Below are 15943 nucleotides of genomic sequence, written 5' to 3'. Positions count from 1 at the left end.
TGCCAAGGGTTGAAATCAGCGGAGAAGATCTGTTGGAGGAGTTTTGGGGTGGAGTGGGGGGCTGCTGGGAAAGCTGGCCGTGGGGCGGAGGGGAGGCACGGGCTCCCCGCGAGTTTCTCCCATCTAATGTTGTTTCCTTTCCTCTCTCCCCGCAGAGTAACTGCATCAAGACGTCCAAGTACAACGTGGTCACATTCCTGCCCATCAACCTCTTTGAGCAGTTCCAGGAAGTGGCTAACACTTACTTCCTCTTCCTCCTTATTCTCCAGGTGCGGGCCTGCTCACGCGACTTTCCTATTGGGGCAAGAGGGGGATTTGAAAGTGTTACATGGGCGGCGTTCTGGGTTTTGGTTTTGGAGAGTGTTGGAGGAGACTCCACAGAAGCACCCTGCCTGCCGCCTCTTCTTCCCCTGCCTTCACTTACCCTCTCGCCTGTCTTCCTCCACCCAGCTGATTCCACAGATATCCTCCCTTTCGTGGTTCACCACCATAGTGCCTTTGGTTCTTGTGCTTACCATCACGGCGGTCAAGGATGCCACTGACGATTACGTAAGCAAGGGGGGGGAATCTGGCAGAGGGGAGAGGGGAGACCTGGGTTGGGGCTGGTGGCGATTTGGACCGCTTATCGGTGGTGCTTTGCTGGTTTCCCGGAATTCACACCCTGCCTTTCTTTTGCCGCGGAACTCACGGGATCATACGGGGCGGTTCCTCGGAAGGGGAGGTCGGCCACCCGGGCGCTGGCCAAACCCAGACCTGCTTAGCGAGAGTCAGCTGTGTGATGCTGCAGCAAAAAAAGCTAATGCGGTTCCAGGTCGAATGTCCAGATCAAGTCATTGTACCGCTCTATTCTGCCTTGGTCAGACCACACCTGGAATACTGTGCCCAGTTCTGGGCAACACAATTTAAGAAAAATATTGACAAGCTGGGAAGGTGTGCGGAGGAGGGCAAGCAAGACGATCAAGGGTCTGGAAACCAAGCCTTATGAGGAACGGTTGAAGGAGCTGGGCATTCATAGCCTGGAAAAGAGACTGAGAGGAGATAGGATAGCCATCTTCAGAAGCTTGTTTTCTGCTGCTCAGAGCGCCGGACCCAAGCCAGTGGATTCAGACAACAAAAAAGGAGATTCCGACTAAACGTTAGAAAGGACTTTCTGACTAGTGTTGGACTAGGCGGCCACTGGGACCTTTTCCAACGCTATTATTCTACCTGGAGATTGAACCTAGGACCTTCTGCACTCAAAGCAGAAGAATATAAAAAGGCATAAGAGGATCCTGGCTGCTGGATCAGGCCCATGGCCCATCTAGTCCAGCATCCTGTTCTCATAGTGGCCAACCAAATGCCTCTGGGAAGCCCGCAAGCAGGACCCGAGTGCGAGAGCAACTATCTCCACTCTGCGATTCCCAGCGAGTGGCGTTCAGAGGCCTCCGACCATGGAGGGAGAACATACCGGTAGCCATTGTGACTAGCGGCCCCTGATCGCCTGACCCTCCTCGATTGTGTCGGGGGACCTTCCTTTCATTTTGCGTCGCAGGGGGTTGGCCTAGATGACCCTTGGGTCCCTTCCAACTCTTTAAGATTCTGCGATCTTGCTGTCTCTCCGCAGTTTCGCCACAAGAGTGACAACCAGGTGAACAATCGCCAGTCTCAGGTGCTGATCAATGGGATGTGAGTATTGCCATGGCAACTGCGGATTGGTGGTGGTGGTGGTTGTGGTGCATTTCTGGGTGAGGGGTGGGGAATCTGTCAGACCAGCCGTGGGTGATGGGGATCCTGTGGCCCTCTGGATGCGCCTGGACTCAAAACACCCCCTTTAGCTGCAGCCAGCTTGGCCGGTGGTTGAGGAGGAGGGTGGGAGTTTGAGCCCAGCAAAATTTGGAGGGCTGTGGGGCTCACACACACACACACACACACACACACTGGGGTGGTTGGTGACCATTGAGAGTGATGGAGCGGAAGGCAGGGAGCCCAACAGTAGGGGCAGCCGAAGCCTGCAATTGGTGGAGCCGGAGCCTGCGATTGGTGGAGCCGGAGCCTGCGATTGGTGGAACTGGAGCCTGTGATTGGTGGAACTGGAGCCTGTGATTGGTGGAACTGGAGCCTGTGATTGGTGGAACTGGAGCCTGTGATTGGTGGAACTGGAGCCTGTGATTGGTGGAGCCGGAGCCTGCGATTGGTAGAGCCGGAGCCTGTGATTGGTTGAGCCGGAGCCTCTGATTTGTGGTTCCCCATCCTTGAGTTAAAACAAGTGGTGAGAATGCTGGAATGCAACTCCCATCATCCCTGGCCATTGACCGTGTTGGCTGGAGCTGATGGGAGTTGTAGTTCAGCCAGGGCTGGCGCGTCCGTTAAGGCGAACTAGGCAATTGCCTAGGGCGCCAAAATGGAACGGGCGCTGGCCAGGCTTTGGCGGGGGGCAGGGCAGGCTACAGTGGAGAAACTGCTGCTTGCCTCTCCACCACCCCCACCTCCCGCTAAAGCAGACTTTGGCGGGGGGGGGGGCGCCAGAAGGTGGTCTCGCCTAGGGCGCTAGAAATCCTAGCACCGGTCCTGAGTTCAGCCACACCTGGCAGGCCAGAGGCTCCCCACACCTGATCGAAGTAAATATATCTAAGTGATGGGGTTGGGCTTGTCTGCCTCTTTTCATTTGACACACCTCCTTTTTCTCCACTTCCAACCCCCTCTCCCCAAATCTTCCCCACACTTGGTTCTTACAGCCTCCGTCAGGAACAGTGGATGAACGTTCGCGTTGGTGACATCATAAAGTTGGAGAACAACCAGTTCGTGGCGGTGAGTCCTAGGCGAGCCCCGCGGTGCTGTTTGCCCCACTAAGCTGCATGAGACCCACAAGCACCTGCAAGCTGGGAAGGAAGGAAAGGTCTGGTGAGCCATGATGGGGAAGGGCGAGTAGAACACCTGCCTTGCGTGCAGAAGGTCTCAGGTTCGATTCCTGGCATCTCCAGGTAGGTCTGGGAACTCTCCCTGCCTGGAGAGCTGCTGCCAGTCAGTGTAGACAATACTGAGCTGGATGGACTGACTTGCACTAAGGCTCCTGCTTATGTTCCTATTAAATCACACCTTTGCACGGGACCATGAGAACTGGAACCTTAATTTATTTTCAGGGAAAGGACTGTATTGCTTAGTGGGAGAGCACCTGCTTTGCGTGCCAAAGGTTCAATCCCCAGTCGCTTCTCTGAGCAGGGCTGGGAACTGTTCCCTGCCTGAAATCCTAGAGAGCTGCTGCCAGTCAGTGTAGACAATACTGAGCTAAATGGACCAATGGTCTGACTCAGTATAAGGCAGCTTTCTGTGTTCCTAAATTATAACGTAGCCTTTGTGGTCCCTATATTGAGAGATTAGGACAGTGGTTCTCAAACCTTTTCCTCTGGGCCACACTTTCATAGTAAGAATTTGCTTGTGCCACACAATTTTTTAATTACCATATTTTTCGCTCCATAGAGCACACCGGACCATAGGGCGCACCTCGTTTTTAGAGGAGGAAACAAGAAAAAAAAATCATCCTCTAAAAGCCCTGTTATTTTTGAGGATCAACTTAAAGTTTTGCAGTTTTTTTTTTGCAAAGGGAAAAGCCCTGGTTTTTTGAGGATCAGCTAAAAGTTTTGCAGCTTTTTTGCAAAGGGGGAAAAGCAAAGCTTTTGCAAAGGGGGAAGAGCAAAGAGGAAAAGCCCCATTCTTATGGGGTTCAACTCACATTTCTGCAGCTTCTAAAGGAAAGGGAGCCTTTTCTACAGTTTCCAGACAGATAATTAAATCAGCCAGTCACATGTAGCTGGGGAAACAAACAACCTCCCTCTGCAGCACATTCAACAAAGGAGGCCTGGGCAAGAGGGCGGGGCTGAAAGGGAGCCGGTACTCTTATCTCTCTCCCGATCTCTTGCTGATCAGCTGCTGAGTGGGGTCCTTTCAACACCCCCTTTTCTCTTTTTAAAATAAAAAGCATGATCCTCTTTTGGCCCCTGGGCAATTCAGCTCCAGGGACCACCATTCGCTCCATAAGACGCACAGATATTTCCCCTTAATTTTCAGGAGGGAAAAGTGCATCTTATGGAGCGAAAAATACGGTAACGAGAAATACATTGTGAAACAGAGCAAAACAAGCAACTACTAGTAACGTAGAACACAACAACTTTATAATATGATCGTAAGACACCCAGAAAGTATAAAACAACACAGCCACATAAGAACATGACTCATTCCCAAAATATAATTCTAAATGATCCTCTTATATACGTACCTTAAGTATGTATACAAACTCTGAGAGGTATTCCGCTCTGGTCAGACCTCACCTGGAATACTGTGTCCAGTTCTGGGCACCACAGTTCAAGAAGGATACTGACAAGCTGGAACGTGTCCAGAAGAGGGCAGCCAAAATGGTCAAAGGCCTGGAAACGATGCCTTATGAGGAACGGCTTAGGGAGCTGGGTATGTTTAGCCTGGAGAAGAGAAGGTTAAGGGGTGATATGATAGCCATGTTCAAATATATCAAAGGATGTCATATAGAGGAGGGTGAAAGGTTGTTTTCTGCTGCTCCAGAGAAGCGGACACGGGGCAATGGATTCAAACTACAAGAAAGAAGATTCCACCTAAACATTAGGAAGAACTTCCTGACAGTGAGAGCTGTTGGACAGTGGGAATTGCTGCCAAGGAGTGTGGTGGAGTCTCCTTCTTTGGAGGTCTTTAAGCGGAGGCTTGACAGCCATCTGTCAAGAATGCTTTGATGGTGTTTCCTGCTTGGCAGGGGGTTGGACTGGATGGCCCTTGTGGTCTCTTCCAACTCTATGATTCTAGGTGTGAGCTTGCTTTTGCCGGGTAATCTCATGTATATTAGGTCTAATTTGAGACAAGCAAACACTCCTTTACTCATCCACCCAAAGAAACCTTTCTCTTTTCTGATCTTCCCGTTGCTGGGGCAACCGAGGCACACGGGGGGGGGGCAGTATAAATAACAAACTTGTTATTTGTCAGAGTTGAAAATCCCTGTTCACAACAACTGTAGAATAGCCAATGCTCATGCTCTTGTTTTGAAAATGTATTTATCCATATTCCGCAAAAAAAGAGAAATTATTATGATACTATACTGTACTATATAGTATCATGGATAGCTCAGTCGGTGGAACATGAGACTCTTAGGTGGAATATACACACATATAAAAAAATGCTGTGAAAATGCTTTTTTTTAAAAAAAAACGTTTTGAAAAATACATTGAATTTTGCATAGCTCACCGTCGCTGTCTAGTGTCACTTTGGAAAATTGCACTTGACAATGTATTTAAATGCATTTGACGTCTTCCCCCCACCCTCTTGCCAATACCAGTGTGGTGCGCTATACTCCTTGAGAACCACTGGATTAGGAATATAAAGGGTGCAGTCTGCACATTCGTGTGAATTCAGGTACAGCCTCTGTGGCTGATATTTGCTGTTTCAGCCTCTTTCCTCCTCCTTTCTCCCCAGGCTGACTTGCTTCTCCTGTCCAGCAGCGAACCTCACGGGCTTTGCTACATCGAAACGGCAGAGCTGGACGGGTGAGTGCCGACCCTTTCCCCATGCTCTGCCCGCAGCAGGTCGGGCGGTTGAGGGGCTGCCGTCATGCGTCTCAGAAAGCGAGCCTTGCGCTATTGGGTTTACGCATTGAAGCATGTGTCTGCTCATTTGGATGGGGGTCTCCGCCGGGGTGGCGCTGTGGGTTAAACCACAGAGCCTAGGGCTTGCCGATCAGAAGGTCGGCGGTTCGAATCCCCGTGACGGGGTGAGCTCCCGTTGCTCGGTCCCTGCTCCTGCCAACTTAGCAGTTCAATAGCACGTCAAAGTGCAAGTAGATAAACAGGTACCGCTCCGGCGGGAAGGTAAACGGCATTTCCATGCGCTGATCTGGTTCGCCACAAGCGGCTTTGTCATGCTGGCCACATGATCCGGAAGCTGTCTGCGGACAAACGCCGGCTCCCTCGGCCTATAGAGCGAGATGAGCGCCGCAACCCCAGAGTCGTCTGCGACTGGGCTTAACGGTCAGGGGTACCTTTACCTTTACCTCCGTTGGGGTGGGACCGCTAACATGGTGTAGTGGTTAAGGTACCAGACTAGGACCTGGAAGAGACCAGGGTTCAAATCCCCGCTCAGCCCCAAAGTCGCTTGGGCCACTCGCAGCCTCTCAGCCTAACCCTACCTCATAGGGTTGTCGCGAGGATCAAATTGGAAGGAGGGAGAACCATGTATACCATGGAGAGGTTGAATGGCTAATTGTCCTGGATGCTTTACTGATATTTTGTATTTTGTATTTATTCTCTGCCCATCTGGCTGGGTTTCCTTTGGGCAGCTTTACAGCATATATAAAACATAGTAAAACGTTTTATATTTGAGATTCATGCATTGCAGGGGGGGTCAGACTAGATGACTCTCAGGGTCCCTTCCAACTCCACAGTTGTATGATTCTACCACCTTCAGTACCTTGGAAGAAAAGGTGGGATGTGCAGAAACTTAATGCCATCGCCAGCTTCTACAACCTGCGTCATGCTCCACAATATCTATCACACCCCTCTTTGGCAACTTTCATGTTGCAGACTGGCAAGACTATAATTTTCACATTTATGCTTGGACTTTTGTCTGCCTTGGGACCTTGATCTGTTTTATGTGGATCTCGTGATACATATTGACACATGTTGTTGTCATATATTTGCAGTTGAATAGTTGTACCCATGTATTATTATGTTTGAGTTCTATATTATATCTGTTTATATGTAAAAATGATGGGAAATTGAGATTACTTTATCAGCCGGTTACGATCTTTGTGTGTTTGGTATAGTGTTGTTCGTGACCTTGGTTCTTTTGGGTGTTTATCAAACTTAATGAATCACATGATACTTCATTATTTCCCCCCCATAAAATTTATATACCGCTTTATTGTAAAAACAAAACCCCCGAAGCAGTTTACAAGTGGAATAGAGCAATGAAATTATTGGTAAGAAAACAGTTAAAAGCAACAATTTGAAAGCTCAAATAAAATAAAATAAAATCGATAAGCTGAAAACTGACATTGAAGCACATGTCAGTGTTCCACAAGTCTGGATAGACTTGCTTAAATAAAAATGTTTTTAGTGAAGGTGCCTGGCTGTTGTCAAAAGGCAGGGAATTCCATAGGGTGGCTGTTTTTGGCATGTCAGCTGTTTTTCTTCCAAGGGGATCCGAGCCGCTTACCTGGTTCATTTCATTCATCCCATTTATGTACTGCTTACGTTTAAACAAGACCCTTCATGGTTATAACTCAGGTCAAAATATATTAGAAAAGAATAGAGAATTTCTGCGTTCTATAAAATGCCGTTGACAGCAAAATAAAACCTCGGCCTTTCGATCAAAAACGTCTTAAAATTTTGCCCGCAAAGCGGTTTGTAAATGGGCAAACAAATGGGAGCGGGCTTGGCGGAGCCTCCCTGCTCAGGCGCAGTCTATCTGAATGTCAGTTGCTGGTGGGGGAGGTTGGCAAACCAGCTGGCACTTGGCCGTAGGCTTTCTCTGCCTGCCTTTTGTCCTTTTCTGGAGACACCTGTGAGAGAAGCAGGACGCTGTGCATCTTGGATCCCTTCGGCCTGATCCGGCAGGGCACTTATTAGGTTCCTACCGCACCTCTTCTCATTGGGGGTAGGCTTGAGTGCGAGGACTGCCTCCCCCCGGGCAGGTATCCAGGACCTAGGAGCCTGGGCCTGCTCCTTGCCCCCCCCCCACCTCTCCATGCTTAATGCTTTTTTTGCCTCCAGGGAGACCAACATGAAGGTCCGCCAGGCCATCCCAGTGACATCGGAGCTGAGTGACACCAGCAAACTTGCGCACTTTGATGGTGAGTGGGGGAGGGGGTGTAGTTTTGCATGGGACACAGAGCATGCAGGTTTTCCTAACTGGCCCTCGGGACACCCGCTCCCTCCTTGAGTGTGTTTTCCCCTGCCTGGGCAGAGTCCTTCGCCTCTGATCTCACCTCTTTCTTGCCGGAATAAAGGACACAAAGTGGGGTGTGTGAATTCATGTAGAAGCTAGTCCTGCCGTAGAAGAGGAGGATTCGCATTCAGTGCTCTGCCCACTTCTGCTTCTGGCGCCTCCGGCATGTGGCCCTCAGGAGGTGGCACAGAAGGGAGTGCGGCCCTTGGGGCTGCTGAGAAACGCTCCCCACCTCTGGTTTGCCTGGTGCCACCAGTGCTTTGCAGAATGCAAAGGGAGGGGTCCCTGCCCCAGGAAGCTTACATTATAAAATGCGGAGGGAATGGGAGGAGGGCATGGAGGGCATCCTCAACAAGACTCCAACCAGATAAGTCTCTGCCCCAAGGATCTTCAAGATCTGAACTTTTGTTGAATTGGAAAAGTGACTGAGGGCATCTGCAAACTCAGCAAGGGAAAAAAAGGAGGAAATGAAGAATGAACATGAGAAGGGGCTGTTTACTTTAGACCTTGCTGTAGTTGGGGTAGAAATCCTTGACAAGGTGATGATAATAATAATAATTAATAATTAATAAAAAAAAAATATTTATACCCCGCGCCCATCCAGCTGTGTTTCCGCAGCCACTCTGGGCGGCTCCCAACAGAATATTAAAATCACAATAAAACTTCAAACATTAAAAACTTCCCTAAACAGGGCTGCCTTCAGATGTCTTCTAAAAGTCAGATAGTTGTTTGTTTCCTTGACATCTGATGGGAGGGCGTTCCACAGGGCGGGTGCCACTACCGAGAAGGCCCTCTGCCTGGTTCCCTGAAACCTCGCTTCTCGCAGGGAGGGAACCGCCAGAAGGCCTTTGGAGCTGGACCTCAGTGTCAGGGCTGAGCGATGGGGCTGGAGACGCTCCTTTCAGGTATACCGGGCCGAGGCCGTTTAGGTGGACCGTGCCTGCCACCCAGTGGGCACCTCCAGCAACTGCTTGCTGTACCCAGCAAAAGCGATCTTTTGCATTTCCTAGCTTGGAGGAAATGCAAGTTCCTTCCGGCTGGGGATTTTTGTTACGAATTGACGCCTTTCGACTCCAGGGGAGGTGATCTGCGAGCCGCCCAACAATAAGTTGGACAAGTTCGGCGGGACGCTCTACTGGAAGGACAGCAAGCACCCTTTGAGCAACCAGAACATGCTGCTTCGTGGCTGCGTCCTCCGCAATACAGAGTGGTGTTTCGGCCTTGTCATCTTCGCAGGTGCGTGAGCTTGTTTTCAGCTTATTTCAGTTTTCCTTAAAGCGGTTGATACCCTGCTCTTCAGCCATGGAGCCTCAACCAGAGCACCTGGCCTCCCTAACCCCCCCCCCCCGAAAACCAGCCTGCCCTCCGGTCCACAATCTGGAAAGACCCGACACGCACGGAAAAAGGGAGGGGGGTTATTGTCCCTCCCTCACCTGATCTCTCATGGCCTCCTGAAGCTCTGTCACGATCTGGTTGAAAAGAGGAAGAATTGTTTCACAAGGTCACAACAACGGGGGGAAGTCAGTGCCCCCAACCCAACCCTTGACTCATTTATTACATTTCATTTCATTTCATAGAACCATAAAATTGTAGAGTTGAAAAGGGCCCCAAGGGTCATCTAGGCCGGCGCAGGAAATTTACATCGTTATGGGGGCAAGTCCTCAAAGCAGTAACTGCGGTACCTTGGATCTTAATTTGTTCAGGGCTTCGTAACTTAAGACAAGGCCATGGGGCCTGGCTCGGGAGTAGATGGGCAGCCAGTGCGGATGTTTTAAATACTGGAGTCACATTAAATTACATCAAGGTTCCTCCTGTATGTTTATTTCTCTGGCTCCTATAGGCCCGGACACCAAACTGATGCAGAACAGCGGCCGCACGAAATTCAAGAGAACGAGCATTGACCGCTTGATGAACACTTTGGTGCTTTGGGTAGGTAAGCTCCCCGCTCCATCCCTCCCTCCCTTCCTAGAATTGGATGAGACCCTCCGAGGATCATCTATTCCAACCCTCTGCAATACAGGAATTCTCCCTGCAGCCGTCCCTGGGTGGGCTCGAACCACCAACCTTCTGGTTAACAGCCGGATGCACTGACCCGTTGCGCCACAGGAGGGCTCCCTTCTCCCCACAGTTTTTAAGCAAGGAGTCTCCCCTCCCGTTCCACCTGAGCATGGAACATTCTGCCCTCTCTTTGTGTGTTTTATTTGTCTGCTTTTAACACCCTGGGCACCTTCCCCCGGCAGATCTTCGGCTTTCTCGTGTGCATGGGCGTCATCCTGGCCATCGGCAACTCCATCTGGGAGTACGAGGTGGGCGCCTGCTTCCAGATCTACCTGCCCTGGGACGAGGCGGTCGACAGTGCCTTTTTCTCTGGCTTCCTCTCCTTCTGGTCCTACATCATCATCCTGAACACGGTCGTCCCCATCTCTCTCTACGTCAGGTATTTTGGGGCTCTACCCCCCTCCACCGTTTATGTTGCCCTTAATAATTCCTAGCGATTATGGCATGTGCCTTTCAATATTCTCAGTAGCTTAGTTCTCCGATAAGGGAGTAGTAATATATTAACGGGGTACAGGCCTGACGTATGGTTGCCTTGGCTTGTGAAAAACAGCCTGTGGTTAATCTTAACCATGGTTAGTTTTAACCGTGCTTAGTCTTAACCATGGTTAAGGAAAACAAGCCAGCTTTATAAACTAGGTTTTGGAGGTAGCTTGTTTATGCTGCTCGTAGTTTCAACTGATGGTAATCTGCCCTGTTTTGGATGTCACGACAAACTGCAAGGTGTCTAAAATGAAAGCGAAATCTTCCATTCTCCTCCTCGCAGACAGAAAGGGTCATAGAATTATAGAGTTGGAAGAGACCACAAGGGCCATCTAGTCCAACCCCCTGCCAAGCAGGAAACACCATCAAAGCATTCCCGACAGATGGCTGTCAAGCCTCCGCTTAAAGACCTCCAAAGAAGGAGATTCCACCACACTCCTTGGCAGCAAATTCCACTGTCCAACAGCTCTCACTGTCAGGAAGTTCTTCCTAATGTTTAGGTGGAATCTTCTTTCTTGTAGTTTGAATCCATTGCCCCGTGTCCGCTTCTCTGGAGCAGCAGAAATCAACCTTTCTCCCTCCTCTATATGACATCCTTTTATATATTTGAACATGGCTATCATATCACCCCTTAACCTTCTCTTATCCAGGCTAAACATACCCAGCTCCCTAAGCCGTTCCTCATAAGGCATCATTTCCAGGCCTTGGACCATTTTGGTTGCCCTCCTCTGGGCAGTGAGTCTGATCCTTCTGCAGCTTCGTGCAGGCACGGCCTCTATGTAATACAGGCCAACAATCCTTGCATCAACCCCTGTAAGACACGCCAGCATTTATTACACCCCTATTACAGATGGGGAAGGTTGAGGTCGAGTGACTTCACTTCCCAACGAGTTCGCAGCTGAGCTGAGATTGCAACTGGAGCTTGTGCTAACTCAAAACCCGCCTATAAACTTCAGGAGGAGACGGAATTGAGAGTTGGGATCCTCCTAGCGGTGCAGCGATGAAACTGCTTGCACCTTTGCAAAGCTAAGCAGGGTCCGGTATGGTTTCAAGTTGGATGGGGTACTGCGTGTTGAGATTCCCCGCATTGCAGGGGGGTTGGACTAGATGACCCTCGGGTCCCATCCAGCTTTACAAGCCTGTGATTCTACGAGAGGCGAGCGGGCAGAATTTCAGGAAGCGGGCATGAAGTATGGCTTGCCCATCTGGTAGCTGTTACCGGGAATGATCTGCTGTGCTCATCCCACCTTCTCCTAATGATGCTTCTGTCATCCACGTTTAGTATGTCCTGATCTCTGCACTGCAACATTTCTTTTTTTGGGTTTCATCTTATTTTCTGCCTGCCTTTCTGCCTGCAACCCTGCTATCTGTGTGTCTGTTCTCTTTTCGGTTGGTTTGATTTCTCTTTTTCTTTTGGATCCTTTAGCACGAATTTCTCTTTCTCTCTCACACCCTTAGCCCACCAGGTAAGAGCATGCGCCACCACCCCAAATCCTCTTCTCCCCCCTTCCCGCTTTGCTTGGCTCCTTGTGGTGAGGTAGGGGGTGAGTGGCATGTCCCGTTCCATAGCATCCTGTGAGCTGCATAAGGGATATAGCTCAGTGGGTACAGCATGTGCCTGGCATGCAGAAGGTCTCAGGTTCGATTCCTGGCATCTCCGGGTACAGATGGGAGCATCTCCTGCCTTAAACCCAGGAGAGACTGCCAGTCAGTGTTGACAGTGCTGAGCTGGATGGATCAATGATACACCTGTCTAAGCTAAGGCAGCTTCCTGGGTTTCTCTTTAGTTCAGTTCCACGAGCAATTATTTTAAGGGAATGCCATAGTTCAGTAACAGAGCAACTGCTTTACTTGCCAAAGGACCCGGGTTCGATCCCAGTGACATCTCCAGTTTGCACAGCTGACACACAGGGAAGCAGTTTCCCTGCCCATCAGCTGAGCTGGTCAAGAAAACCCCTGCTGCAAAAGCCTGGGGGGCAGCGGGGCTTGCTCATGTGTTAAGCAGTGAGGCCTCAAGCTCGCGAGAAGACCTTTGGACTCTGGGGAGGGTCTGCTTACAAGCCAGGGCACTGTGGTCGAAACCACAGAGCCTCTTGCCGATCAGAAGGTCGGCGGTTCGAATCCTTGCGACGGAGTGAACTCCCATTTCTCTGTCCCAGTTCCTGCCAACCTAGCAGTTCAAAAGCACACCAGTGCAAGTAGATAAATAGGTACCACTACGGTGAGAAGGTAAACGGTGCTTCCGTGTGCTCTGGTTTCCATCACGGTGTTCTGTTGCGCCAGAAGTGGTTTAGTCATGCTGGCCACATGACTCTGAAAGCTGTCTGTGGACAAACGCCGGCTCCATCGGCCTGAAAGTGAGATGAGCGCCACAACCCCATAGTCGACTTTACCGTCCAGGGTTCCTTTACCTTTACCCTCCTTGCAAGCCAGTTGGACTGTCCAGGGTGCTCCCCGTTTCCAGGTTTCTGGCACTGCAAGTGTGCACAGTTGCGTGCAAATATGTCACGTAAATGGGGAGTGGCCTGTACTGATTTAGATGGACCAAATGACCTGACACATTTGAGGCAACTTCCTGTTTTTCTATAAGCTATAGCCTGCTATCTTTCCGCCCCTTCCCCAAACCCTGGTAGGGGAAGAGCGTTTAAGGCCTGTGACCAACCGCTTCCCAGATTTTCCTCTCATTTCTCGGTGTTTCTGTTTGTTTGTTTGTTCCTTTGTCGGATTTCTATCCCACGGGCTCAGAACAGCTTTTACACCTTCCTGCCTGTAAATTTGTGGTTTTAGGGAGCCTCCAGTCAGGCCGGGGGGCATTTGGTGGATCTCTCCAGGCCCTGGGCCCAATCCAGGGGCAAAGAACCCTTTCCAACTTGAGGGCCTTTCGAGGGCCACGTGCCAGTGGTAGTCTGGGCCAGAGGCAAAAAGAGAGAGCTGGGGAATGAATTTTACCTTGGTGCAGTAGGCTGGTTTCTATCCCAGCGCTAACCTCTTCCTCCTCCCGTGTCTGCGCAGCGTGGAGGTGATTCGCCTCGGGCACAGCTACTTCATCAACTGGGATAAGAAGATGTATTGCGTGAAGAGGTGCACGCCGGCCGAGGCCCGGACCACGACCCTCAATGAGGAGCTGGGGCAGGTGGAGTACATCTTCTCGGACAAGACGGGCACCCTCACCCAGAACATCATGGTCTTCAGCAAGTGCTCAGTGAACGGGCGCAGCTACGGTAAGCCAGGTGGTCCAAAAATGCGGACGAAGCCGGGTTCAAAACCAGTTTTGTTGTCATTATGGCTAGGTTTAAAAAAAAAATATTGTTGTTGTTTAGTCGTTTAGTCGTGTCCGACTCTTTGTGAGCCCATGGACAAGAGCACGCCAGGCACTCCTGTCTTCCACTGCCTCCCGCAGTTTGGTCAGACTCATGTTGGTAGCTTCGAGAACACTGTCCAACCATCTCGTCCTCTGTCGTTCCCTTCTCCTTGTGCCCTCCATCTTTCCCAACATCAGGGTCTTTTCCAGGGAGTCTTCTCTTCTCATGAGGTGGCCAAAGTCTTGGAGCCTCAGCTTCAGGGTCTGTCCTTCCAGTGAGCACTCAGGGCTGATTTATTTAAGGATGGATAAGTTTGATCTTCTTGCAGTCCTTGGGACTCTCAAGAGTCTCCTCCAGCACCATAATTCAAAAGCATCAATTCTTCGGCGATCAGCCTTCTTTATGGTCCAGCTCTCACTTCCGTACATCACTACTGGGAAAACCATAGCTTTAACTATACAGGCTTATGACGGCAAGGTGATGTCTCTGCTTTTTAAGATGCTGTCTAGGTTTGTCATTGCTTTTCTCCCAAGAAGCAGGCGTCTTTTAATTTTGTGGCTGCTCTCACCATCTAAATTATTAGTTGCTGTTATTGGTTCTTCTTCTTCTTCTTCTTCTTCTTCTTCTTCTTCTTCTTCTTCTTCTCTACAGTAGTACCTTGGTTCTTGAACGTAATCCGTTCCGGGAGTCTGTTTGACCCCCGAAACCATTCGAAAACCAAGGCGCGGTTTTCGATTTGCTGCAGGAGCTTCCTGCACTCAAGCAGAAGCCGCGTCGGACGTTCAGCTTCTGAAACGTGCTCACAAACCAGAACACTTACTTCCAGGTTTGCAGTGTTTGGGAGCCAGTTTGTTTGGTAGCCAAGCTGTTTGAGTACCAAAGCATCACTGTGCTGTTCAACTGACTGGCTACACCAGGCGAGGGTAGCCAATGGGCCTCAAACCCCTGCATGTGAAGACAGACTCCAGCGGATTGAACGGACAAGACCAACAATGGGCCCGGCGGTCAAGGAAGCAGTTTCTGCACATGCTGTAGAGAAGAAGAAGATTTGATATCCCGCTTTATCACTACCCGAAGGAGTCTCAAAGCGGCTAACATTCTCCTTTCCCTTCCTCCCCCACAACCAACCCTCTGTGAGGTGAGTGGGGCTGAGAGACCTCAAAGAAGTGTGACTAGCCCAAGGTCACCCAGCAGCTGCATGTGGAGGAGTGGAGACGCGAACCCGCTTCCCCAGATTACAAGTCTGCCACTCGTAACCACTACACCAGGGGCAGATGGGGCTCGTCCGCCTGGGAAGGGAGCCCATCTAGGAGAAGGAATAGTCTGGTCCTAAACCTTCGCTTCCTTGTGGGATATCTTTGGGAGGAGAAAAGACTCAGGAGTAAACCCTACACAAATCCGGAGTCCTTAAGACTGTTGGGTAGCGCCTTGTACATCTGCTTTCGGCAATTCCTGCAGCCAAGCTGGTGCCCAAACGTCTTGCTCTGCTTTTCTTTGGGGTCTACCTGTGAAGGTGACCCGGAAACTGCAATTAATCCAGAATGCGGCAGCTAGACTGGTGACTGGGAGCGGCCGCCAGGACCACATAACACCGGTCCTGAGAGATCTGCATTGGCTCCCAGTACGTTTCCGAGCACAATTCAAAGTGTTGGTGCTGACCTTGAAAGCCCTAAACGGCCTCGGTCCAGTATACTTGAAGGAGCGTCTCCACCCCCATCATTCAACCCGGACACTGAGATCCAGCGCCGAGGGCCTTCTGGCGGTTCCCTCACTGCGAGAAGCAAAGCTACAGGGAACCAGGCAGAGGGCCTTCTCGGTAGTGGCACCCGCCCTGTGGAACGCCATACCATCAGAGGTCAGGGAAATAAGCAGCTATCCTATTTTTAAAAGACATATGAAGGCAGCCTTGTTTAGGGAAGTTTTTAATATTTATTGCTGTACTAGTGCTTTAAACCCGTTAAATTAACGGGCGCTAGAACATATGTGGTGAAACATTTTAAAAAACAGACTGCTCGCCCGCCGCCACTTGTAACGGCTGCTGCTGCTTAGAAGTATGTCCACGCACACCTGCCGCTTCAACAGTTTTGCCCGGCCGCCCAAAGTCTCTGCGTTCCAAGTCCCAATGGCTGTCCGTGGGGCACATGCGCAGTAGCGCAATCCCACGG

General features: G+C 50.4%; 1 protein-coding gene across 2 annotated transcripts in view; it reads left to right on the top strand.

The window, feature by feature from the left end:
- Positions 1-15943, top strand: part of ATP8B2 (ATPase phospholipid transporting 8B2) — a 47559-nt gene that overhangs the window by 12171 nt on the left and 19445 nt on the right. For both annotated transcript variants that reach the window (XM_033174501.1, XM_033174500.1), the window contains 10 exons: positions 156-269; positions 451-549; positions 1604-1665; positions 2715-2787; positions 5470-5540; positions 7764-7843; positions 9016-9174; positions 9779-9867; positions 10179-10375; positions 13489-13697. In XM_033174501.1, the coding sequence (XP_033030392.1) occupies positions 156-269; positions 451-549; positions 1604-1665; positions 2715-2787; positions 5470-5540; positions 7764-7843; positions 9016-9174; positions 9779-9867; positions 10179-10375; positions 13489-13697 (1153 nt within the window). The remainder of the gene's footprint in view (positions 1-155; positions 270-450; positions 550-1603; positions 1666-2714; positions 2788-5469; positions 5541-7763; positions 7844-9015; positions 9175-9778; positions 9868-10178; positions 10376-13488; positions 13698-15943) is intronic.

The sequence above is a fragment of the Lacerta agilis genome, chromosome 17 (assembly GCF_009819535.1).
Source record: "Lacerta agilis isolate rLacAgi1 chromosome 17, rLacAgi1.pri, whole genome shotgun sequence".
NCBI lineage: Eukaryota > Metazoa > Chordata > Lepidosauria > Squamata > Lacertidae > Lacerta > Lacerta agilis.
Note: the sequence above shows the minus strand (reverse complement) of the source record. Positions and strands in the feature narration are given on the sequence as shown.